The 26,857-nt window shown below is 48.1% G+C and overlaps 1 protein-coding gene and 1 long non-coding RNA gene across 8 annotated transcripts in view; one reads left to right on the plus strand and one right to left on the minus strand.

Moving 5' to 3' along the window:
• Positions 1-26,857, minus strand: part of LOC135909139 (protein sax-3-like) — a 462,790-nt gene that overhangs the window by 148,184 nt on the left and 287,749 nt on the right. For 2 of the 7 annotated variants that reach the window (XM_065440957.1, XM_065440958.1), the window contains one exon: positions 12,566-13,254. The exons of the other annotated variants lie outside the window; for them this stretch is intronic. In XM_065440957.1, the coding sequence (XP_065297029.1) occupies positions 12,566-12,683 (118 nt within the window). In that variant the 5' untranslated portion in view covers positions 12,684-13,254. The remainder of the gene's footprint in view (positions 1-12,565; positions 13,255-26,857) is intronic. 7 annotated transcript variants of the gene reach the window in all.
• Positions 1-26,857, plus strand: part of LOC135909141 (uncharacterized) — a 105,860-nt gene that overhangs the window by 23,304 nt on the left and 55,699 nt on the right. The window lies entirely within an intron of this gene.

The raw sequence follows: 26,857 nt of genomic DNA on the forward strand, positions 1-26,857 counted from the left end.
CAGAAGACAAGCTGATACCTGTCCTCCACCGTACGCGCTTGTAACTTTGCTCGATATTAATGCAAGTTACCAGGTTCATTTGTAAAATAACTTTTGACCATGTTATTGCATTATGACACGAACCTAGCTGTGCAGTCTACCACCACCGTTACCACCATCAGCGACTTCCTTTCCTCGAATAAAAATTAGACGTCGCTCATACATTACACGTAAATGGAGAAACAATGCGAATAGAGAAACATTCATTATCTTGAGATGTCATAGTCGAATTTATATAGGTTAAGATTTAACGATCGTAAAATATCAGTTTCAGCGAAAGGCTTCTTTTGGGATAAGAGCCTTTCTCAAAGCTATAGGCCAAGCGTCACGGCACACACATTCATTATGTTACACCCAATAATGTTATTCACCTTTCTACTCAGTCATATCAACTATTGTATTACATTATGATGAAATTTGTACGCTACTCACACGTGGCCTTTATACATCAGTTCATTACAAAAATTCTAAACAAAGTGAGTTCGGATCCTAACTTTCCCGCCCAAGCTATGCCTTTCTTTCGCTATTTCTTCTGAACGGAAAATTTTGCCACTCCCGTATTTGTATGTGTGCGGCGATGGTATACTAATTTTATAACTTCACCGCCGCCTAATTACTTTAAATATCCATCCAGCTTAGTTGCTTTCTAATGCTCACAAAAGCAGGTTTTCCGTAAGGCGCAATCTCCTTTTGCAAAAAATAAATGCTAACTATGGTAAAAAGACTGAATTTCTCTTCTCTCTATATTTTTTTCGCTAGGGCTGCCAAGCGAATTTTTTTTCTTCTATGTGCTTTAGCATTCCTTCGACGATAATGTTAAAGACGACACATCGACCGAGCTGCTTACTAATAAACTGAAGTTGTTTCAATGCGAATAGCATTCGTCGGTATATTTAGCCGTTTTAAATCTATCTATCTATCTATCTATCTATCTATCTATCTATCTATCTATCTATCTATCTATCTATCTATCTATCTATCTATCTATCTATCTATCTATCTATCTATCTATCTATCTATCTATCTATCTATCTATCTATCTATCTATCTATCTATCTATCTATCTATCTATCTATCTATCTATCTATCTATCTATCTATCTATCTATCTATCTATCTATCTATCTATCTATCTATCTATCTATCTATCTATCTATCTATCTATCTATCTATCTATCTATCTATCTATCTATCTATCTATCTATCTATCTATCTATCTATCTATCTATCTATCTATCTATCTATCTATCTATCTATCTATCTATCTATCTATCTATCTATCTATCTATCTATCTATCTATCTATCTATCTATCTATCTATCTATCTATCTATCTATCTATCTATCTATCTACTAGGGGTCGTGATTCCGTAATGGCCGTTTCATCGTCGTCCTTCCAGCTTTATCATCAAACTCTCGTCGTGCCGTCGTTGTCACACTTTCATCGTCACACCGTCGTCACGCCGTTGTTTTATCATTGTCATCCCTTCAGTTACGTCATCCAATCGTCATCAAGCCGTCGTCGTCATACCACCGTCGACGTTTGATGGACGTCAATCTTTCCTCGTCATACTGTCGTCATTCAATCGTGATTATGCCGCTCTTGTCACCCCGTCGTCATCAGGCATTCGCTGACAGGCATTCACCGTCACAACGTCGTCGTAATGCTGTCGTAGTCGCGTTACCATCGTCACTGCCGGCTACGTCATCCGACTCTCGTCAGGCCGTCGTTGTCACACAGGCTTCGTGATATAGTGATTGTCACGCCATTTTCACCAGACACTCGTCGCCATCACATTGTCCTCATGACGTTTGTCATGCCATCGATGTCACTGCGCCTTTCGTCATAGAGTGGTCGTTACCTGTTCGTTCTTAAACCGTCGTAGGGACACCGAACCGGTCGTTCTGTCGTCATCGTTGTAACTTTGACGTCCGACACTCGTCGTGCCGTTTTCGTTAAGTCGTCGTCATCTTGCTGTAATTTCACCATCGTCATCCTGTTGTATCGTATTGTCGTCGTACAGTCGTCGTCATCCCATTGCCCTCATTTCGTCAACGCCACGCTGTCGACGTCCCGACATCGCCTTAAGTAAGAATCGACATAGCTATCCTTCCTTCTTCGTAATTCCATCGTAACTGCGTTGGTGTCGTACAGTCGTCTTCATGCCTCCATGCTCATAGGCGAGCTTGACAAGCGAGTGTCGTAGCAGAGTGTGGATGAAATAGAAGTATATGGCATATAGCTGAAGCAACGAAAGTCTCAGAATTACCACTACGCGTGTTAAACGTTCGAAATTAAATTGGAGCGCACATAAGACACAGATAGGGAAGGAGACAGGATGGCGCTGTATATCCCTGTTTGTGTCCCCGTCTAATGTGCGCTTCAATCTAATTCCAAACATGAACGTCAACCAACTAGCCCAACTCGCTATCTAACTGCGTGTTAAATAAGCGTGATTTATAGGAATATGGTATGTCGTTACTTTGCTCGTTTGCTATTCGCATTTCTGTGGACAGTCATCGTGAAATGAGTTGTGCCATAATTCCTCCAAATGATGCAGTTTCTTCTCTTCACTTATTTCGATATGTGTAATCGCATGGCTAGACCTTGTTAATATATTATGCTACGTTAGTTTGTATTAACGCGCATTTGCAAAACTGTTGTCGCTAAAGCGCTATGTTTCTTTATTTTCCTTTTATCACCCTGACGTCCCGTCCCGCCTACGGTTCTTGAACCACGGGACCTTCCATTATATACGGAAACCCTTTGTAATGTTCCATGAAATCTTCTCGAAAATGCATGTTTGAATGTTTGAACAAGCACATCTGCAAATTCAATAATAACATGCTGGACTCCACTGCAATTCAAAGTTACCTTGTGCGTTATCGTATGCTAATAAAGCCTTCGCGCTAATTCTGGAGAGACCTGAACACAGAATATTTTCGGTGGAACGCTCGCGTTACAATGTTTGCACTGTGCTACACTATCGTCGAAGCCATGATGCGCGTTCTCCTCTCAATTCGAGCGTAAAATTTCATCTCCAACCCCTCGCCCAGTCTTCGAAGCGGCCCGCCTCGCAATCTCAGCGAAACAGACGCGAAAGAAAGAAAACCCTGCGATAACGAATAGAAAAAAAAGCAAAACTCGCGCGTTTTCTGCGCGCGCAAACACCGCCGAAACGCGCCAAAGACACACGAGTCTGCGTGTCCAAACGGCTTCGTCCCGCGCTCGCGTGTCCATAAACGCAGACGATCGTCCATGGTGGCGTGTATGCTTTGGGAGCGAAACAGAGCTGCCGACAGAGACGCGCTCGCGCGCTCTGCCGATCGCCTGCCATAACTTAGAACGGCTCGCTTTATTATCGAAACAAAACGGGCCCGGAGCGTCACGCGACGACGCGGGTGGCGCGCTACACGCCGCCACCACTGTTTACACATCCGCGGGGAATGAGCGGAGGCGATTCTCTCTTGTCGCGTGGCGGATCGGCTGCTGCGACGCGTATGACTGTATACGCACCGCCACGAGCACAGTGACCTCGTGAATAGGCGGTCTTCTTCTTAGGCTCATCGCCATCTGTTCCGACTGCGATTACGGGCGTTTGTAATTCTATAGAGAGAGAAAGAAAAGATAGGGAGTTAAGAGAGAGAGAAAGAGAAACGACAATTTTAAAAAACCTCATGTCCGGTCGCTCCTCTTTGTTTACATAAAGAGAGCCCTAGGCCGCGCTGTTAACGTGTTTCTTGCGAAGCAACCATAAAGCTTATGCCTTTTCTCGGTGCGACCGACTACCTCTAGGTGCTAATACGGGTCCGCTAAGGAAGCGTGTTTAGAGTTTTGTGTTGTTTTCTTGTCAATCTTTTTTTATTCAAGGGACTCCAGCGCGCTCTAAATCTTACAGCTTATGCTTGCTTTGTAATGGCATAAAAGAACGCAGAAAATTAAAACACGGAGAAAGAAAGAAGGCTCGATCGCCGCAATGCGCTGATTAACATATGGAGGGGCTTTATTGCGATGAGACGAACGAATACAATTAACAACCAGCTCATGAAAGCTAGAGCACATCGTCGCAGAAGCACGCCGGATGATAAAACTGAGCGGGAATAACGCTTAACAAAAGAACAACAAGTAATTTATGGCTCCTTCCGCTCACTCATTTAGCCACGCACTGTCAAGGCACGCGATTTTCGTCAGCTCTGGGAATGAAGCCCTTACGCAACTATCGACTCTTTTGTTAACGGCGTGCGTATCAGTAATCAGGTGAGCGTATCCGGCATTATAGTGCATCTCTCACTCAAACAACGCCCGACTGAATGACGGGGACAGAATTTACTGACCGATCAACCTAGACTCATGCTTCTCTCTCTCTCTCTCTCTCTCTCTCTCTCTCTCTCTCTCTATATATATATATATATATATATATATATATATATTTTTTTTTTTTTTTTTCCCACGTGTAGGCTAGCAAATTGGACGAAGTGTAGCTAACCTCTCTGCCTTTCCTTCCTTCATTCCCTCTTTATCTATAGCATCTTTTCAGCTTGCACATTACAACGTCCGAAGCACATCCACACGCAAAGCCGCAGTTAAGGGTCATATTGCTGCCTTGTTTCTGGTGACAGTTACATTTAACAACAACAACAACAAAAAGTAAGGTTCACGCGTAAAACCGTTCAATGATAATGAGACGCTCTGTAGTGCGGTATAGCGATTTAATTTTTACCGCCTCGTGTTCTTTAACGTTAGCTCAAGTGTAAGTATACGATCGTTTTTGCATTTCGCCCCTGCTTATATGCGGCGGCCGCGGCTGCGGGATCGAACCATGCGGCGTAGCAGCGCAGTGCCATGTTACCGCGGCAGGAAGGACACTTGTAAGCATTGTTGCTAATGCTAGTTGTTGCTGTCATCACGATGAAAGCCTCGTTGTTAGTCAGCGTTTTGTCGTGCGAGTTCTTTCTTTGTCTGCATTTGTTTTCTGCGCTGTCTTACCGCCAAAGCCACGTTGAACCAACTAACTAATGCCTCGCACGCCTGTACTGCTTCTCCAGCAACACGGCAACGACGGCCACAGAAGGTGTTGTAAGAGCACAATTAAGCATCTAAATATCTGCGCGTAACTACGGGAGCCACGGTCTAATATCCTTGTCTACTGAATTCCAGAAATAACCAGACAGCAAGTACATTTCCTTGAACACTTTAGAAATGAACAACTCGAAAGCGGCGTCATCCTGAGAATTTGCACCCGAAGTGGATACACCTGGCGAACTCACCCGGCTGAAATTCGTAATTTGCTTATCTGTCGTAATGTGATCAGCTAACTGATCTTGTGATTTTTTTTAATTAGTCGATTATTCATTTCGATTCTTCGCACAAGCAATGTCCGCCTCTTCGAGCATTCTAGCCGAACGTCTATATAATTGTGTACTGTGCCACAGGAGCTAAAAGAAAAAGAAAGTTCTCCATAGTCTAAACGGACAGCCGTATACGTGTTATCAAATATACAGTGTGACTAGCGAAAAATCGATACTTTAACTGTTCGGGAAAACATTCTAAAAGGTTATAGGGAAAGGAATAGGCTTACTCACACTGCAGGCAGTGTTCCACACTGGGGCATTAAATGTAACACTGCGCGGTGTCTGCGAGAAAGGTAGACGCCAGGAATTCATAGCGTCAGATTCTATCCTGGGAGTGGCATGATTATCCAGCCAAAGCTTTGCTCTGCTTGAAAAGTTGCAGTGCCAATGAGCATGAAATTTTTTTAAAAAATTCCGCGCAAACCTCGTTCTGCGAACTTCTGACGACAACAGAACGCGGGTCAGTGACGGCAGCCCAAGGTGTTCGATTGACTTTGCAGGTGCGGGAAACGACCTTTGTTGCGGGGTCGTGCGCAGTTGTGACGGACACAAGCAATCGAAACTGGAGTTACAGCAGTGACATCGGCATGAATACAAACGAGTTAATTGGAATATCGTAGTGTGCCCCTCTACACGAATACAGATATTCAGTAACTGTAATAGGACACCGCCGCATCTGGTCATATTTGCAGTAGAATAACGAGTTCATCGATACTGCCCTCCTTCATCGTATACCTTGTAACCTTCTCAAATTTGCGTCTCGCACGCTTGTCAGAACGTATCTGTCGAGAGTCCTATTGTAAACGGAGGTAGTGTGAACTGTTTCGGCGTGCAGACGAGCAAGAGTTTATCCACGCCTCTGAAAACTCAGCTAAAACACACTCAAGGAGGCAATAAATACAAGCAACGCACGAATATCACTCTCTTGACGTGCAATGGAACGTCACAATTCTTGCCTCCGTGTGTCTCTATCTGAAGCGTGACCCTACATGTGTTGCGTGACTGGCTCGAGTGATTCGTTAATAACATCGCCCGCTCCAGCGTACGTTTTGCGAGTCGGCGTAAGCGATGCGAGTCGAAGCAATCGGAACGCCGCGCGGTTTCAACGAAACAGTCATGGGGTCAGTGTGTGCGCGTGCGGAGCAGCAAGTGTTTCGTGACAGGAAGCGACACGCGCGTGTTGCGAGTGTCCAGCCCCGCCTCGCATTGAAAAGGCTCGGGCGTTCGCCGCTTCCATTGTGGCTCGCGCAATCAGTCATCACCGGGGAACGCTTACATTCAGCCCGACGCTCAGCTTGCGAAGAAACGACGTGACCTGAAAAAAAGCGCGGTTGGCTGAACGAAAAGCAACTGGCGATAAGAGCAGCGATTTTTTTCTTAATTTTTTGAGCTCCGTATTGACAAACCAGCATCGACTCCATGCGCATCGACGACTTCAGTAAATGGAGCACAGCACGGGTCTCGAGTGAACCAGGCACTGCGTTTTAACCCTTAAGGGACGACGGTAAAAAGAAATAAAATACTTCCAAAGAAACGGATTATTTTTCATGTGTGCAAATAAGTGAAATGAACATATCAAGCAAGACCATGCGAAATATTTCTGTCAGAAAGGTAAATTTTACTAGCGAAGGAAACTGTTTTTACACTATAACAAACTTGGGCGCCGTGCACAAAATTTACTCTATTCGTCCGGCATCACAGGCGAACGATTCCGATGATCACATAACGCATTTGAGACCATGCACAACATTTCTGCCAGAAAGCCGAAGTTTACTAAGACAAAAAAATTACACTGTAACAAAAGTGGGCTTTTCATGCTCTTCGCGCCATCTGATGTTATCTACAACAAGCAAAACATAAACCACATAATTTGCAAGAACCGCGGATCAACAGAGGAACTCCAATCGCTTCAGGCCTGCACGAAAAAAAAAAGAAGAAAAATAGGCGCTGGACGATCTCATCATGTCGCTCGTCAATTTTGCAAGTTTTTGCCTGGCGCGCTCACGTGTTCCCTCCTGAAAGGGTTAACAAGTTTCCTCTGTGGTTTCTACGGCGATGAATTATTGTTCGCTTCAGTCAGCACGATCAGGTGTTGAGAAGGCCTGGTTACGCATATGCTTGCCCGTAAATTGTTCTGAATGGTCATGAAGCATCATTACACAAGTGGTTGTTACGTTCATTGCGAGATTTAGAATTTAGAAGTTGATCAGCTTTCTCTCTCTCTCTCTCTCTCTCTCTCTCTCTATATATATATATATATATATATATATATATATATATATATGTGTGTGTGTGTGTGTGTGTGTGTGTGTGTGTATGTGTGTGTGTGTGAGTGTGTGTGTGTGTGTGTGTGTGTGTGTGTGTTTGTTTGTTCAATTTATGATGCCGTTTTACCAAAACTTCTCGGCCTCGCACATTTCCTGGTTGTTTGCTCATCGCCTAGCCTATGTTCGTCGGGCTTGACAAAATGTCTACGTTCGTATGTGCACTTTTCGAGACTACTTCTGACAAGGCTATAAGTTAGTTTAGCCCGCTCGGCAGACTTCTTGATGCTCTAGCCGGTTCGAGCATGCGAGGCTGTGCTGGAAGCACGTCATTTGTCAAGCATGCACTCGGAAGCGAATTGAAACGGCCCCGTTTCAACAGAGTAGCGTCGGCTTGCCACGGGGACTGTGTCTTGAAAGAAACAACTTCTGCGTTGAAGGAAGGAAGGAAGGAAGGAAGGAAGGAAGGAAGGAAGGAAGGAAGGAAGGAAAAAGTGGAGAAGGAAAGGTAGGGAGGTTAACCAGTTTAGCTTAATCGGTTTGCTACCCTACACATGGGAGCGAGATGGGGGCGCGTCGTGATTATCGGGACAACCGGCCATGCATGTGCCCAAGTTATATAGTTGTTTCTTCATACTTGAGTTCGCGAGTGTGAGCTCGACCAGTCCAAAGAGTGTAACGGATAGAACGGACGCTAAAGTGTAACGGATATAGTACGAAGACGCAGTCGGCGCCCACATGTATTTATTCATATGATATCGCACATGTTTGCAAACACACACACACACACACACACACACACACACACACACACACACACACACACACACACACACACACACACACACACACACACACACACACAGCCCGCTGAAGTACCAATGCTTTGGCGTACATGGGGGGGTGTTCGAAGCCGCTTGCGTGCCCTAAACTAAATCTCGCTATTGTTGTGGGCCAGCTAAAGCAAATTTAGCGGAAGTCACTGCGCGTGACAAGCGAGGCGGAAAGATAAACGGCACCGGTGCGCGTTACGGACCTTGGGCGTTTGAAACGTGACCATGAAAAGGGGGCGCCATGACAAACGAGTTGCTTTACAGGGTAAAAAGAAATATTGCCAGATGTATATATGGCAAGGTATGGGCGTCTTGGAGGAAAGTTGTAGCGCTGATCGACATACAGAGTGACAGGGCGAATGTTTCGTATGCGAGCGATGTGCAGATTTTGTTTACATAATTTGGCTCTTTCTTTGGAAGCAGGAGTTCGCGCCCAGAGAGCTCCACGCATAAGCAAAAGTGCAACGTACGCACGAAAAGGCATTGGCGACCGCATAATATTAGTGAAGCGATCGTGAAGCCACTGCCGAATTCCGGCTAACATTTACCAACAAGTAGGCGTATAATTTTGCGATTGCGTAGTCGGGTGCTCCTGAGGAAGCAAGGCATCCTAGAAAAGCACTGCTCGCCGAAAACAGAGCTCATGGAGAACGGAAACCTAATTTCGAGGAATGCCGAGGAAAGAAAGCTCGAGTCGAGAATCCATCGAGAAATCGATGGGTCCTCCCACGCTAAAAACGCGAGCAGAAACCGTGCGGGAAGAATCGAGGTTGCCTGTGGCACCGCAGCGGACAAAGGCAGCAACAGGCTGGTGTCTATAGACACACACAGACAAACGCGCACCCGCATCCTTTTCCCACTTCGCGCACGGGACACAATGGTGTTGGTGGAGGGCGGACGGACCATTGTGGCCGCCTTCTCGACATCGCGGCGGTGGGTCCGCTTTTTGCAAGGCGCGACCGAGGAAAAAGTCAACGGCCCGAGTCGGGGGTGACGGGTGTCAGCGCCCGGGTGGTGCGGCTGGCGCAGCCCGTCGTGTAGCCCTCCCTCGCCCAGAGCTCCCTTTTCTTCCCCCGATTGTGATTCACTCTCGGGCAGCTGCGCCCTTTGCGACCTCCAGGCGACATCGATGCTTGGTAACGCGCTGAGACCCCGCGGTGGCGCCGGATCGTTCAGCGGGCGCTCGGAGGTAAACACTCGACCCGAAGTCGGCGGCGGCAGCCGCGCCTCACAAAAGGAAGACGTCGTCCCCAATCTTCGTCGTCGCTGCAGGTCAGCAAGCCCGACGTTACTAGACTACTGCAAGGGTGGGCGGGGGGGGGGGGCGCTGCGTCGCGTCCCTCCGCGCGTGCAAAGTCAACGACGCCGCTGTTTGCGGAACGCCGCCGCGTTGTACGATTGTTGGTGAGACGAGCCTGTCGCTCGCGGCCTGAAGTGGCACGCGCCCGTGTTGACGTAAAAAAGAAAGGAGCCATGCATCGCGTTGTCCCATGCCTTTTCTTTGCTTTTTTTGTTTTTTTTTGTGCGCGTGCGTGTGCGCGAGCAAACGGCTTTGCCACAGCCTCGTACACTGCTTGAGAAGACGGGCATGCGAATTTGACGCGGAGTCCGCCACGCGTCTTAAACGTTCGTAATCCATTCGTCTTGCGTGTCACGCCCTATGGCCAGTTAGAAGTAGAAGCAGTTGTTAGAAGTTAGAAGTCAAGTGTCAGCTGACCTATGCGCTTGTGCAGGTGCTTGCGGTCATCTTACTCGGAATGGCGTTGTCTATGTAAACGCACGAAGTATGACGGCTCATTGTGATTCCACAAGGGTTAGTGGTATATAACGTTGGGAAAGAAAGAAAGCCTAGAGCGCGCGATACTACCGACAGAGCTAAGTCATCATAACCGCTCTGCTCTGATATTTAGGATGGTACTTATCTGCGCATGCGTGTATCTACTCGTTCACTTGTACCGTCGGTCTGTACACCGTCACAGTGGATTTTTCCAGATAGCTTGAATGTGGGGCGACAATATTATGTTCTTTAATAACATTCCAATAAATTCATAGTCTCGCAATATTATAACGAGAAATTCGTTATGATCACTCGTCACGAGCGTCCTTAATATAGTACCGAGGCTGGTAGAACATAGACGGAATCACAGGACTGGACACGCAAACGGTAAAGTAGATATAGGAAGTCCATGCACCGCGAATCCCTGCGCGTTATGAATAGCATAAAGGACACTTACAACGCAAATAGATTAGCTGACGCTCTTGCTTCGGTCTTTGTGAACAGTGCGAGAAACAGCTTTACACAACCACGCACCTTTGAGCAACCGAGATAACAGAAAGCGACGGCGTTTGCTAGCTGTCTAGAAAGTTAGAGAGAGAAAACTTGAATAATACGAAATGCAGAGAGGTCGGCCTGAGGCACATTCCTCTGGCGAGCTACTCAGTGTTGGGGGAAGGGGAAGAGGGGAAAAACAGGTCTTGCTTAACTTTTCAAAAAGCCATGTAAGGCCTGCACGGCCTGAAAACTAGATTTAACGTCTTGTCGAGGGCCTAAAATAACGTTCTCCGACAACGGTAGGCTGTCGAGGCGAGTAAGTTCATTGACGAAAGAAAAACCTAAAAGTTCTTAATCTAACATCCCCTCACTGAGATATACATGTATATGTTATTGACCGAGAAAGAGCTTTTCGAAACAGATGCACAGTAAAGCAGGATCTAATGCTGTTATTGAAAAAGAAAGAAGGAAGGAAAAAACGAAGTGAACGCAATAAGAAAGGAAAATTCTGTGCGTCGGACATTGAGGCCGCCCTATGGTAGCGGATATATGTTCTGTCAGCCGCGTACAGGTGACAATCAGGACTCATTAACCTGCATCGGAAATAGCCCTTGCCACGATGGCAGACGCTCGCGATGAGTTCTAGGTGGACAGACGCCATAGTCTAAGCCACTTCGAAGATAGTTCTTGTCGTACGGCACTAATGGCCGCGTATACACCAGTTGGCGCTGTTCGAGTTCTGCGCGCTCTCAATATTCGGCTGAGCGGATGTCGTGTTTTTCACATGCGCTACGGAATATTATGTATCATTTTAATGCACGTTCTTGTCCTGCTTCTCATGCCAAGTGTTAGTATGTTACGCCGCATTGATTGCGCCAGCGTTTTAGCACCTCGTATTAGTCCGTACCAGGAATGACTCATCGATGTGACTGGTGTCACTACATAATTCATCTCTCCCTGTAAGTTATATTGTACCGGTATTTTCGGACCAGTGGTAAACGGCATAAACCAACAAATAAAACAATATAGTTCTCAAAGGACCGATGTTGCGTCTCCGACGGAAGAGTTAAACACTTCCGATATGAACGTTCGTTTCGGTAATAATGTGTTTCTTATGAATCGGTTGTTGCTTTCCGCAATCTAAGTTCACTTTGTTAATAAGTGGGGCAACTTTCAGCTGCGCTTAATAAAATTAAAGCAAGAACTTGTCTTGCTTTATGTTTTCTTAAACATTTCACGGCCCCTTCTTAAACTCCAATACTGCTCGTCTGTGCACAACATCTCTTTCGGGAGACCTTCCGGAAAGCAGTGAACCCGGTCTGCTGCTCCGTGTGGAAATAAACACATGGACTCGATACACAAAACGGCTGACAGCCTCAGCATACTCGCACGGGGACGAGAATCACACGAACCACGACTCCTAGCAAATTTCGGCAAGCGAGACTGCTTTTCGCATTTTACACATCTACCTCGAGCACCAACTCACGCGTTCAGAACTCGCCCTTGGAAAAGAACTGTGCCCCCTCACCCCCCCCCCCCCCTCCCCACAGGCTACGACATTCGCGCCTCAGTATTACTATAGGAACGACACCAACACGGATTGTGCAACGCAACACAAAAGCAAATTTGTTCGAGCGCACGACATTTGCCGATCAAACTGCCGCGCGCTTGCGCAGACGGCATTAGCCTCGACACGTCCGAGCCGCTATTCTTCCTTTAGAAGTGTCAGTGACGCATTCACTGGGACCTGCCGAAAGGAATTACGAAGAGAGAAAGGAAGAGACAGGCTCGCATTCGCGCAACTCACCTGCATCCGCGGCGTCCGCACTGCAGACGACGAGGGCGAGGAGAAAGGTGGCGGTAATCCGACAGGCCGTTATCCACAGATTGAGGGACCACTGGCGGCGATCACGCTGGCGTGCCATCGCTCGGCTATCATGCTACGGTCGCAACCCCCGCAGCACCGCCGATTTCCTTTCTTCACAAGCGCGCGGCGGCGCACCGCTTCTCCGGAGGAGAACGCGCCGTGGTCCAGCGGACGCGTGCCGGTCGCGTTCTTCTCGCTAGGCTCGTCCACGGGGCGCGAAACAGCACCGCCGTCGTCTTGGCCGCTTGGGGAAATACTCGCTCGCGAGGCACGGCCAAGCCAACGCGCGCGGCGCGCACTTTTTTTTTTTTTCTTTCGACGCAGGTCAACACCACGCGGAAAGGGAAGTCGAATCGAGGAGCGAAGCGTCGTGCACACAAGCTGCGTCGGGGCGCCCTGACGCGTCCGCGGAGACGCCTTCTCTGCGCGATACAAACGTGCCGCTGCCCGCGCCGGAGAGCAGAGCGGGGCGAGAGCGGGGTCGCTCGTTGGCTGCCGGCGCTGCCGCGACGCGAGCGCCCCCACCGAGGGGCGCGGCGGCCGGCGTTGTTTGGGAGCGGAGATGCCCGGGAGCGCGGGTCCGCTCCCTCGGATCGGTGGAAGAAGATGCGATAACACTACGGGATTGCCTGCGAGAGAGAGAGTGAGAAAGAGAGAAAACAAGAGTTGAAGGGAAGCAATAATAATAATAATAATTGGGGTTTTACGTGCCAAAACCACTTTCTGATTATGAGGCACGCCGTATTGGAGGACTCCGGAAATTTTGACCACCTGGGGTTCTTTAACGTGCACCTAAATCTAAGTACACGGGTGTTTTCGCATTTCGCCCCCGTCGAAATGCGGCCGCCGTAGCCGGGATTCGATCGCGCGACCTCGTGCTCAGCAGCCCAACACCATAGCCACTGAGCAACCACAGCGGGTAAAGGAAGCAAGGTGAACCGGAGTAACTGTACGGTTAGATGCTGCGCACTGGGGGAAGGGGAAAAAGCAAGAAGATTAAGAGAACATGGCATCGCCGAAACACCACGAAGGCACCTGACAACTACTAGCTTTTCATGGAGTTCGAATGGTCAAAAAAAGAGTAAAATGAGAACGTCAGCGATATTGAACAAACTCGGGCACTCGTCGGCAAATACGAGGGTCCAAAAATTCTGCGTTGTCTGAAGGGACGTTTTCAAGGTTTGTTCAAAGGGGTCTACTCGATGTTTGTTTGCATATGGCAGTCGATGGGAAGTCAGAAGTTTCAACTTGCAGAATACATATCCAGCGTATTCTGCCAGAACAAACCTACGGGGTCGAACATTCTAGGATAGCAAACAAACTTCAAGATAAGATAAGGGTCGTACCACAAGCCACGGAACAGAAAATGATCGCCGTGAAGTCGAGACAGGATGACAGAAGCATGAACTCGAGAACTGCTTCTAAGGACTGCTGTTACGTACGAAACACTTTATAATTTGGTCCCAGATAATATACGTGCCAGGTGCGTGGAGTTGGATCACTTAGAAACGATTTATTAAATGATTGTCGAAGAGCCAAGTTAATAACTGCGTTAATCCACGTGATAGCGCACCGTCATGCTGCTCATGCAAGTACAGAAAAAAGACTATTAAGAGGACTCATAACGGACCTCAAGATAGCTGCGAGTACAGCGACCTAGAGAACCAAACTACCGTTACAAAAAATCGTGAGCCATTCCCCTCTGTGAAGGTGGTTGACAAGCGTAGCTGTTTATCACACGACACGGAAGTGACACCTAATCTTTAACAAAGGTAGTAACTCATTTATTGTCTTGATGGGTGGTCATCGTGACGAAAGGTATACGCAGACTCATTTATTAACTTGATCGGTGGTCATTGTTTCACTCGCAACTGCAATCACATTCTTTGATAATGTCAAATCGATGCGCGTACGCCGCTGGGTGGTCGGTTGGGCCGGATCTGTGCGGCATCGCAAGACATACATCTGCAACACGGAACGCGTAAACCGCTCCCTTTTCAGTATCGACGCATCCACATTGAAATCACCGACAACGACAACAGGGGTAGTGTCATCGCAGCTAATTCACGCTAAGTGAGTAACCATGAACCTTACGGGGCTATGAGCCATTGCATTTTTTGCTTGCTTACGGGGGTATGAGCCATTGCTCAAGGGGGTATGAGCCACTGATGATAACAGTTTTCGATATGCTGTTCTGTATGTTGTATGCGTGATTACAAAGAATTTAGGCACTCTTCGCTTCACTTTCCTGAGTGCTTGTAGCCCCTATCTTTCGGGACAATGAGCCACTGAATTTTTGCTTGTTTAAAGGAGAATGAACTTAGAGGGGTATGAGCCATTGATGATGATAGTTTATGTTCACAGAGAACATGCGCGGAACCCTAGCCACGTACAGCTTCGATGTAAAAACTATAACGGCTGACCACAAGCTGGCCAAACCGAACATGGGACACATCTTTAGTATGTGCACACATTCGCCCGTTTGTTTTGTGTTTAAAGCTGAACTTTAAGTTCAACTGAAGTGTAGTAATATAGCTTTAAGGGAGCACTTTTCCGACATTTTTAGAGCCCTAAATGGGCTACAGGACGTCTTAGCGGGCTCGTAGAATTTTAATTCAATAGCATTTGTGCTTATAGAAAAAGAATAATTATTTAGCATTTTCTTGTAAGAGTGCGGATTTTACGGAGGTGATTTTAATCCCCTTTCTGAAAATCGCCTTTGGCCACGTCAGGTAGCCAAGAAACCCATAAAGAAGTTTGCAACACGTTGTCAATGAAACTTGCTTTGCACCTGACGAGTGGGTAACGTACGTGTTCTCTGGCAGCTGCACTAAAGCATTAGTTCTGAAGAACTTCTACTATTGCTTATTCATAACGAGAAAATAGGAATGAGAATGACTGACAAAACGCGGATTCATGAACAATGAAACTGGAACTTGATAACGGGAATTATTACGTTTCAGGTGAACGTTTCAGGTGAACGTTTCAGGTGAAATTGGCACGCGACTTTCTGAGCTTCAGTTAAAAGTATTTCCTAATGTATTTGCTGAAATATTATAGTTCGCTTTGTATGTTGTATATTGTATATTGTTATGTTAACATATGTTATATATTACAAACCGTAATCGTATGAAATGTGTACTTCTTTTTGTTTATTGATGTAGACATATCAGTCTTGTTCCACGTAACAATTACCATGCTTGGTGTCACCAACGCTTGTTCACACACTGCTTTTGTATATCTTTCTGGTGCCTGCCTATACCTACCCTGAATAGACCACAGCTGCTTTGACCGAATGAACCTATTTCTTGTACCCAGCCAGGTACTGTGACGCGTATGGGCGCTTGACCGGCTCTGTATGTATACTATACGAATTCTCACGTGCGTCAAAACAAAAATCAGCATGTGATCCCTAGGCACATTAACAAATTTATTGATTGATTGTAGCTATTACTGTTACCCTCCAGTAAAATGACCTCGGTTTACCATGTATTAGTATCTGTCTTACCGTGCGAGCCTATTCCTCTCTTTATCTTTAATTTTTAATGGTAGTTTTTGTACTTGTTTTATTGATGGTGTGCGCAATTGCGGTGTGAAAATAATGCTTTTGTTAAGTTTATGCTTTCGTTCTTCATTTTTAAATATAACCTATTCTAAGTTGATGTAATCGGAGTAGCTCTGTTATTCAGTGCGTGGACGCGTGTATTGTTATTAAAAAAGAAGGATAAACATTGTTGCTTTATCAACATCTTCATTTAGTTGAACGCTGAACGCTGAACGAATAGCTGAACACACGTTGTTTAGCAGGATGTTGCATTTCCACATATCGTTTCTACAGCACTGTTCATCATATACTTCATTTACTTTCCATTTTACGTCACACACGCTAAAATCATTGTCGTATTGCATAAATTGCGATAAAGTCAATGTAAAAGTGCTCCGTATGTCGCAAGGGGACGGAAGCTTGAGGAAACGCAGGCGGCACATTGCCCTGTAATCCATCAGCGGATGAGACAGCTGAGCGGAACTAAAGCAGTCAATTCATCATTCGGAAAGGGCCTTGAGAAACACGCTTCCGCTTGATTCTGGAAGTATCATTAAGGAAGTGCCACTCCCTGTTTATCCTTGCCGAAGAGAATGTTGTTCTACTTCTCAGGAGGCGCATCAACCGTTCTATACCACGTAAAGATTGATGGCTGTGCTGGTTTCTTAAAAATACCCAGGCATCGTTTATAATTAAAAAGCGCTGCCTGAAAACATACGTAGTTGCACTGTGTCTGCTTTTATTGACCGGCACAGTAGAAGTTTTGGGCACCTTGGAAATTTTGATTCTGCACCCATCAAATGCAAGTAAACAAGCTTAAGAAACTTTACAAACTTATGTTGGGCGTTCAGATAATAACCACTGGATTCTGACAGAAGCCGACTTCAATAAAACGCGATGTAAGATTGATTCAATTTTGCGCTGTACAAGTCTATATTTGTTGCCGGTCCACCCTCATGTAAAATATAGCCTTCTTCATACATGTTTCTCGGCAGCCAGGATGGTGGAGCATGCATTGATGTACTGCGCTTCGCACATATAACGACTCAGAATTTACGCTAACACAACATACATTTAGATCGTTGCTTATGCCGCTCTCCGTGTTCGCACTTTCTTGCTGAGATACGTAAAAGTCACTTTCAGTCGCATTGTCACAAGCATAAAGATGCGCACAATAAGGTTGTGTGAGACGCAAAAGTGCATTCAAATGTCTTTTGACGTGTCACGTTGGTTTCATCCTTGACACTTGAAGATGCAGAGAGCGAAATACATCCTGGTGTATTTATAACTGACGCCAGTGTACGCATGCATACTTTAGATGTGCCTCGACGCATTTCCTAAAAGCCCCTAACGACACGGAGTATGCCACACCGATACGCGAACACTGTGCCTCTGTCATCCTACCGCAATCCACCAAACCGAATGATAAAGTGAATATCTGAGAATTTGGGTGTGCGACAAGAACGAGCATGACAGAGAACGCGATTATATATGAGCTGCAAATCCAATGATGTACGTGCTAAATCGCTTACCCCGTTCGCTAGACAACCACCGGTGGCTGTTGCGGTGCGACTGCATACTTGCGGTGTTAATGCCCCCTCGAAAATTGAGCAGACCGGACATTTTAATTACAAAGGTTCCCACATATACTTCGGTCTATAATCTTGCCCGATGAAACGCAAGCTAAACACGAACATGAATTACGAACTGATGCTTCACTGTGATGAATGTCAAACTTACGCACGCACGCACGCACGCACGCACGCACGCACGCACGCACGCACGCACGCAAGAATAAAGTGCCTGAGTAGCAAACGCTGGCGAGAAAACTCGGTCGCCAGCTCGTCCATGTATTGTACGTTCAAGTATTAACAAAACCGCTTTCCAGAAGCTTGCTACTGGGGTGGTTAATAATACATAATACTCAGAATTAAAACCAGGCGCAAAAAATTCGGCAATAGAAGAAAATGCATTTATTTATTTATTTACTTATTTATTTATTTATTTATTTGTTCATTTATTTATTTGCACTGTTAGCGTTCTAAAAGTTACATTAAACCACTTCGCAATTCGCCCTTCTCTCGTGTCACTGTTTTTTTTTTTCTTCACGCATAACGTAGTTATGCATTGCCGCCCTCTAAACGTACATCGCCGCGCCCTTGTGCATCGTTTAGACCGATAGCGGAATCACAAAGTCCACGGTTGTTCTCACGCTACGCCACACATTTTTTGTTTTTCTTTTTCGCCGTCTTCCGCTCTTCTCGCTGGCGCTGCCGCTGGTGACACCCATCCCGGTATCTATATGGCTCGCTTTCCTGCTCCGTGACTTTGTTCTCTCAGCTCCCGAGCGACAAAAACCAGACGGGTCACGGACGTTTCGGAGAGAAAGAACGACCTTTCTCTCCCTCTCTGCCTCTCCCGTTGTCTGATGCCCGGCACGGTCGCCTGTGTGCGTCTTCGCTTCCTTTCTCTCTCGTGTCGTCTTCTGCACCGCTGTGGAAGCCACCCACATCTTGCTCGCTCGTGAATGCCGTTCTCCGACCGCGTGCTCGACGGCATCGGTCGCGTCCTCCTCGTTTTATGGCTTTAGCATGTTTGCCTCTTGCCAGTGTCTAGTGTCTCTCTCTCTGTGTGTCTGCTCCCGGGGCGTATTTATTGTCTGTAGCACAAGCGTCATCCACCATTCCCGGTCCTCCAGCAGAAGGGCTCCGAGTTCGCACGCACTGGGCCCACGAAAGCCGCGACGGAAAGTGAAAGACCACGAAAGCAATGCTATGTTTTAGTGCCGCCGGAGCCGTTGATGGGGGGACGACCCGAACCCCGCGGCATGCTCTTTTCATTTCTTCGCGTTTGCTTTCTAGGGAAGTCCGCCCTTCTCGTCTCCGACCTTTGTGCCGATCCCCGTTCTCTTCTGCGTCTTCCTTCTTTTTCTCTCTTTCTCTTTTTAATTACTGCGCGTTTTTTTTTCCTTTTTCAGTCAATTTTTTTCTCAGTTGGATAGCCCTCGGGTGTCGTTCAAGCTGCTCCGCAAGAGAGAATGTGTTTTGCTGAAGTGCTGGATGCCGATCTTTTTGTTTCTTTTGCTCTTTTTACACTCCCCAATTCTCTCCCGTCCTTTGCTGCCCCGACTCTTCTCGTTTTCAGCGAGCGCCTTCGCCTGCATCGCGGCTCACGCTTTGTGCGGAGTCTAGGCTGCGGGAACGATCTTGGCCGCAGCTGTCCAGCAAATTGGGCGGACTGCCCGAGAACCCCTGTGGCGATGCGGGCGGCGACTGAGAAGGCGAGTTGCAACAACTTGTCCCGGCGCCTAGAGCGGAAGCATGGCGGAAACACGTTTTCTTCGAGGTGGCACCCTGGTCTCTCCCAAAGTCTTTCTTCCCTTCGTTTCCTTCTCTTCAGTCTTTGCTCAGAAAGAAACGCCTTTCCTTTCTTTTCTTTTTTTTTTATTGTCCATTCTCGCGTGCCTCGTTGGGCTCGAGTTACGGAACGCGCACAGAGAGGGGCAGAGATCGCATCGGGCTCGCTTCGACCGCCATTGACTGGGGCACTTTCTGGCGTTTCCCTCACTGCGAATGAGAAGCCGGCGACTGAGCCGGTGTTACTCGCACGAAGCGCAATCTCGTTCCTTGTTCTGCAGTTCCTTATCTTTCCTCCCTATACAAACACGATTTCCGGAGAAAAGCGTGGTTTCTCTTCGGGTTGAGCTCGCTGCCGCACCGAGAACAACGTGGGCGTAGCTCTAGAGAAAAACTTCATTCAGAATAGCTAAAATAAAGCACAGCATAATAGCGGACGCGACTGGTGAGAAGCGCGAGCGTCCCACGAAAAAAAAAAAAAGCACTAATGCAGCAAAAGTACCTGCATCATTCTAGTAAATGAAAACAAAATGCACGTTTTCGAATATTCATGCGAGCACAGCTGCGAATTAATATATAAATGCAGGCATGCGAATTTTCGTATATACATAGTGGTCCTTCACATCGCTGAGGGGATGCAACGTAATATTGCGTTGTGTTGAGAGTGAATGAATCTAATCTAATGCGGTTATCATTTAGAACATTTGTGCCATAAGGCTGTCTGCCCTTCAGGCCAAAGCGTAGGAAGGGTTCTGAAGGATTTTATCGGCAATGCTGTTTGCAGACGCTTATTTGCGCAATTACGAACGGATTTAGATGGTCTCTGGCGCGGCGAAAGACGAAGGGAAACTCGTGAGTGCCTCCGCTCGTGTTCTGAACGTTCGCCACCAGCAAACAAACGGATAAATCAATTATGATTGCTTTCTGAAACTAGTACCGTTGCCACAAGTGTTTAAAAATAAAAAAAAAAACAAAAGTAAGTGTCTAATGCGTTCGGGTATACTTTGTTAGATGGCCGCCACACCGCACGGATGTTTAATGGCGTTGACCCTGATGCCCTTCACAACCTATTGCCTTTGCCACAAATCGCTGTCGCACAATCTGTACTCTTGTACCACAGCAGCGTACGTCAGTCAGCATATTTACCAAATACCATACATATATGCTAATATGTACGCGCTTGGATGGAAGAGGAAGAGAATGGTTCTGGTACTGTTCCCGGTAAATATTAGGACTCTGGGTTTCATCCACAGGGATGTTTGCTCCACTGTCCAAAGATTGCTTATAGAATCCAACCGAGTGCCCCGTAATAACTGTATATTTCCTTTTCTTTCTTTGCGTGCTTTTGAATAATGATTATTTATTGGACCAGTTGTTACTGATTTTAATTTTAACTGATAAGTTCACGTTCTACAGAACCAGGTTCACAGAAATTCTGAAACATTATTCTTCAGCATAAGTTAGAATAATCTTCAAATTTCTTGGCCAATCCTCCTTAGTGAGGATTGCTTACTCGACATGCAGCAACAACGACGACTCCGAGCTGTGTCTTTGTACTTGGCCCGCGACATAACTGGTGGAGATGCGTACTGCCATCATCCGGTCACTTTGGAGACAGCCAAGGACCCTACAGCTAGAAACAGCCGCCACCTGCGGGGACAACCACCTGCATTCGGGCCTTGTCGTCATCCACACTAGAAAATATGTCGACTACAGCTACAAGCCAGGCGAGCCAGACCCACAACATCCGATGGGTTCCCCTCCATGGTTTCTCCATGGAGCGCAGACACCTAAATCGTTTGACGGAGATGCTTTTCAGGATGTCGAAGATTGGATTGAACATTTCGATCAGGTTGCCCATTTCAGTGATTAGGACGACGTTCGTAAGCTGCCGGACGTCTACTTCATCTTGGATCATTCTGCGCGAACATGGTACGGGAACCGCGAGGGCTCCTTTGCGACTTGGCAGGAATTTCGCGTACAGTTCCGCGACACCTACCGCAGCACCGAAAGGAAGCAGAGAGTTTAACAAGTCATCTCCTGCATAAACCAGTGAGCGACCGAGAGAGTTGTCACGTTTGTCGAAGACATGCATCGTCGTTTCAGGCGAGCAGACCCTGCTATACGGGAAGTGAAGATGGCGCGACACTTGATATTTGCGAGGGGTGAACGAATGACTTTTCGCCGGACTCGTATACGCAACCCCCCCAACTACCGTCGCCGAGTTAATGAGCGAGGCGACCATGATGGAGCGGACTATTGAGCAGAGGTTGCGTCTCAGTACGAACGGTACCACATCGCGCCTACAGCGTGCTCTCTCAGATACAGCAGTGAGAAGCAAGCCCTCGTGGTCCTCCCATAAATAGTATCGTGCGCGACACTACTACAAGCTGTGGAATCCCAGCCACCTACCACGGCATTCACGGAGGTCACTCGCGATGAAATTTGACAGGCAGTGCAATTGTTCGCGCCACCCACACTCATGGTACCCGCCGCAAAATATGCGGCGCCACTGCGGGCCCCTGCGCATTGAATCATGCCAACTGTGGAGCGGGCCACTCAGTGACTGGCTTTCGAACATACCCGTACCGCAATATATATATATATATATATATATATATTGAAGTGGGGTTTATGTAGCTCGTTCGAGGGATCGCAGGTAGCTCTAGATACGAGTCCTAGCGCTTCGCACCAACAACCCGCGCTCGTGTCTCGCGCCGCAGCGGTGGCAGTCCGCACAGTGCCACATGCATATTACCCACTACAACTACAGTGCCACATGCATATTACCCGCTACAACTTCCCCCGGGGCGAAGAGGAGCCATCCTGGCGACCTAAGGCGATGATACGATAAGGGGGTCGTGGTACGGCTTCAGGCGGCTGACGTGAACAGTCTCGCGGCCACGGCGGCGTTTGTCCGAAGATGGCGTCACCGGTTCGACCACATAATTCACAGGCGAAGTACACGCGACGATCCGGTACGGACCTTGATATTTCGGGGCAAGCTTTGGGCTAAGGCCTGGAGCTTGGAAGGGCAGCCGAAGCCAGACGTGAGAGTCCACGGCGAAGGACTGTGTGGGCTGATCGTTGTCGTGGCGATCTTTGCGGATTCCTTGGGTATCCGACGTGAACGAGCGAGCCAGTTGGCGGCACTCTTCAGCATGGCGAGCAACTTCGGAAAGAGGGGTGAATTCAGAGGCATCCGGGTGATATGGTAGTACGGTGTCGAGGGTAGTGGATGGTTCACGCCCATAAAGAAGGAAAAATGGTGAGAAGCCTGTGGTAGCCTGAACGGCGGTATTGTATGCGTACGTCACAAAAGGGAGGACATCGTCCCAATTGGAATGATCCGACGCAACATACATGGTGAGCATGTCCCCAAGGGTGCGGTTGAATCGTTCCGTTAGACCGTTAGTTTGTGGGTGATACGCCGTAGTGGTGCGGTGAATAGTGCGGCACGCGGCGAGTAGCTCATTAATAACTTCGGACAAGAAGACACGGCCTCGGTCACTGAGCAGTTCTCGCGGTGCGCCGTGCCGTAAGACGAAATGCCGTAAGATGAATGCGGCGGCGTCGCGAGCAGCAGCCGAAGCAAGTGCAGCAGTCTCAGCATATCTTGTGAGGTGGTCTACTGCGACAATTATCCAACGATTTCCGGTAGCGCTGCATGGAAGAGGCCCATAAAGGTCGATGCCAACCCGATCAAAAGGACGTGCAGGACACGGTAAAGGTTGCAGAGGGCCTGTCGTATGAGAAGATGTCTTGCGTCGCTGACAGGCTGCACATGACCGAATGTATTTGCGGACATAAGAATACATGCCGCGCCAGTAGTACCGCTGGCGGAGCCGCTCGTAGGTTTTCAGGACGCCAGCATGAGCTTGTTGTGGGTCTGCATGGAAATACGTGCATACGTCGGAACGCAAATGGCGAGGGATGACTAGTAGCCATTTGCGACCGTCGGGCTGATAGTTTCGGCGGTACAAGATGGCGTCCCGTAGCACGAAGTGGGTGGCTTGGCGACGAATGGCTCGAGGGCATGTAGACGTTGAAGAACTGCTAAGAATGTCAATAAGAGAAACAATCCACGGATCTTTTCTCTGTTCAGACGGCATGTCAGTAACAGCAAGCGTAGCAACCGGGCACTCTGTGGATGAAGGTGGCCTTTCGTCGGATCGCATGGGCGCACGGGAGAGCGCATCTGCATCAGAATGTTGGCGCCCGGATCGATAAATGACGCGAATGTCAAATTCTTGGATCCGAAGAGCCCAACGTCCAAGACGCCCCGACGGGTCTTTCAGTGACGCAAGCCAGCAGAGCGCGTGGTGGTCTGTCACAACGTCGAACGGACGGCCATACAAGTAAGGGCGAAATTTGTTTAAGGCCCAAACAATAGCTAAACATTCTTTTTCCGTGACAGAATAATTGGATTCTGCCTTCGTGAGAGCACGACTCGCATATGCAACCACATATTCTGCAAAGCCAGGCTTCCGTTGTGCAAGGACGGCCCCAAGACCAACGCCGCTGGCGTCGGTATGAACTTCAGTCGGTGCACTCGGGTCGTAGTGGCGTAGAACAGGCGGTGAGGTAAGCCGACGACGCAAAGTGGTGAAGGCTTGGTCACACGCCGGAGTCCAGTCGCGAAGGTCACCAGAGCCAGCCAGGAGCTTCGTCAGGGGAGCGATGATGCAGGCAAAATTGCGCACAAAGCGGCGAAAATAAGAGCAAAGACCGACGAAACTGCGGAGCTCTTTCACTGTATTCGGCCGCGGAAATTCTGCGACAGCACGAAGTTTGTCAGGGTCGGGAAGGACGCCGTCTTTGGACACGACATGGCCAAGTATGGTCAGCTGGCGGGCTCCGAAGCGGCACTTTTTCAAGTTAAGTTGAAGGCCGGCGGTGGTAAGGCAAGTAAGGACTTCGCGTAGACGAGAGAGGTGAGTGGTGAAATCAGGGGAGAAAACTACCACGTCGTCTAAATAACATAAGCATGTCTTCCATTTGAGGCCTCGTAGAAGATTGTCCATCATCCTTTCGAATGTCGCGGGTGCATTGCAGAGGCCGAATGGCATTACGGTAAACTCATACAGGCCATCAGGCGTAATAAAAGCTGTCTTGGAGCGGTCGGATTCATCCACTGGCACTTGCCAATAGCCCGATCGCAAGTCCAAAGAAGAAAAGAATTCGGCACCATGAAGACAATCTAAGGCGTCATCTATGCGCGGTAGAGGATAGACATCTTTTCGTGTAATCTTGTTGAGGCGACGATAGTCCACACAGAAACGAATCGAGCCATCTTTTTTCTTAATGAGTACTACAGGAGATGACCAAGGGCTGCAGGATGGCTTGATAACACCACGTTCAAGCATGTCTTCAACTTGCTCGGCGATGACACGACGCTCGGTGGATGACACGCGGTACGGACGCTGGCGTAATGGTGCGTGATGTCCCGTATCAATGTGGTGAGAGACGGTACTTGTGCGGCCTAATGATGCTTGGTTGCAGTCAAAAGAGGCGTGAAAATCATTTAAAAGAGTAATAAGCCGCTCACGTTGTGTCGGCTCGAGGTCAGCGGCAATAGAGCGACAAAAAACATCCGGTGGTACTCGGTTAGATGGCACATGGGGTGCCAGTGCTGTTACGGTGGCAGTATCCACGTCGTCGGGAACAGGGAAATGCACAATAACGTCAGCGTCCACAGTCTGGATGGTACCAATAGTCTCGCCACAGTGCAAAGCCAAAGTGTACGAATTTGGGTTAGAAATCAGTATTTCTGCAGCCCCATGGTGCACCGTGAGGAGAGCGAAAGGCAACAATATAGGCTGGCGGCGAATGAAGACGGCAGCGGGTGAAAACATGACCGTCGCTTCGGCAAGCGATGCGCATGAAAGAGGGACAAATACCGCGCTGTGAGGGGGAAGGTCAGTATCGGAAGCTACACAGATCCTGGTAACATCATGAACTTTAACGTCGTGAGATGGCATATCGCACAGAACGGAGAACTGAACCTCAGCACGTGCACAGTCAATGACGGCGTGATGGCGCGACAGAAAATCCCAACCGAGAATCACATCGTGGGAGCAACAAGTTAGCACAAAGAAATCAATCGGATACAAAATGTCTCGAATCAACACCCTGGCAGTGCACATAGCGACTGGCTGAACTTGCTGTGCACTGGCTGTTCTAAGCAATAATACCGAAGGCATCATGGTCACTTTCCGTAATTTACGGCAAAGTTTCTCACTAATCACAGATACAGCAGCACCTGTATCGACGAGGGCAAGACATTTGATGCTATCAACAGACACTTCAATAACGTTAGCGGGGGAAAAACGAGGACTTTGATGTTCCGACGATGACGCAGTTCGTGCCTCAGGAACTGCGGAAATCAGTTTTCCGCCTCAGTAGTACTGGCACTGGGCCTACGACGCATGGGTGAGAGTGAGCGCCGACGAGGGGAAGGCGAGCGACGAGTATTGTAGAGCTGTGACTGCGGTGCTGGTATGTCATCAGCAGCGTAGACTTCCGGTGGTGGTCGCTGAGGCATACGGTATGGTCGGAATCCGGAGCTGGGTGGTCGCGCGGTGCCCACGAAGGCCGGCAAGCGCCGGCGGCAGAAGCGCGCTACATGCCCCGGTGTACCGCAGGCATAGCATATTGGGCGGTTGTCAGGAGTACGCCAAGGATTTGTGCCTTGCTGCTGTGCGCTGAAAAAGGGAGCGACCTGCTGGCGAGGCGAGGGCGGATGAGAGAACACCGGCTGGAGAGGCGCTGAAGGCGGAGGAGAGAATCCCGGCAGACGAGGCGCCCGTGCAGCGGCTTCAGCATACGTCAGAGGCGCGGCCACGGGAGCCGGCTGACACGGAGGTGGAAGAGCTTCGGTCACTTGCTCTTGAATTACCTGTCGGATCGCTGGAGCCAAATATTGAGAAGGCTTCTCCGTGGTCGGCAAAATCGAGAGCTGTCGCGCGACCTCCTCGCGCACAAATTCTTTTATTTGCGTCAGCAAAGTTGCGTGGTTGTCGCCAATAACCAATGCTGCTAACGAATCTTCCGTAGGCGGTGGGCGCCGAGCTAAGATGCGTTGTTTCCGTAGCTCGTCAAAACTTTGGCACAAGTTGATAACTTCGGCCACCGTACGCGGATCCTTCGCTAGCAACATTTGAAATGCGTCCTCATCAATGCCTTTCATAATGTGTTTTATCTTGTCCTGTTCCGCCATTGACGGATTCACGCGCTTACACAGGTCAATGACATCTTCGATGTAACTTGTGAACGTTTCACCGTGATGTTGCGCGCGCCCCCGTAAGCGTTGTTCTGCGCGAAGCTTGCGCA

Source organism: Dermacentor albipictus, chromosome 4 (assembly GCF_038994185.2).
Source record: "Dermacentor albipictus isolate Rhodes 1998 colony chromosome 4, USDA_Dalb.pri_finalv2, whole genome shotgun sequence".
NCBI classification, from domain to species: domain Eukaryota; kingdom Metazoa; phylum Arthropoda; class Arachnida; order Ixodida; family Ixodidae; genus Dermacentor; species Dermacentor albipictus.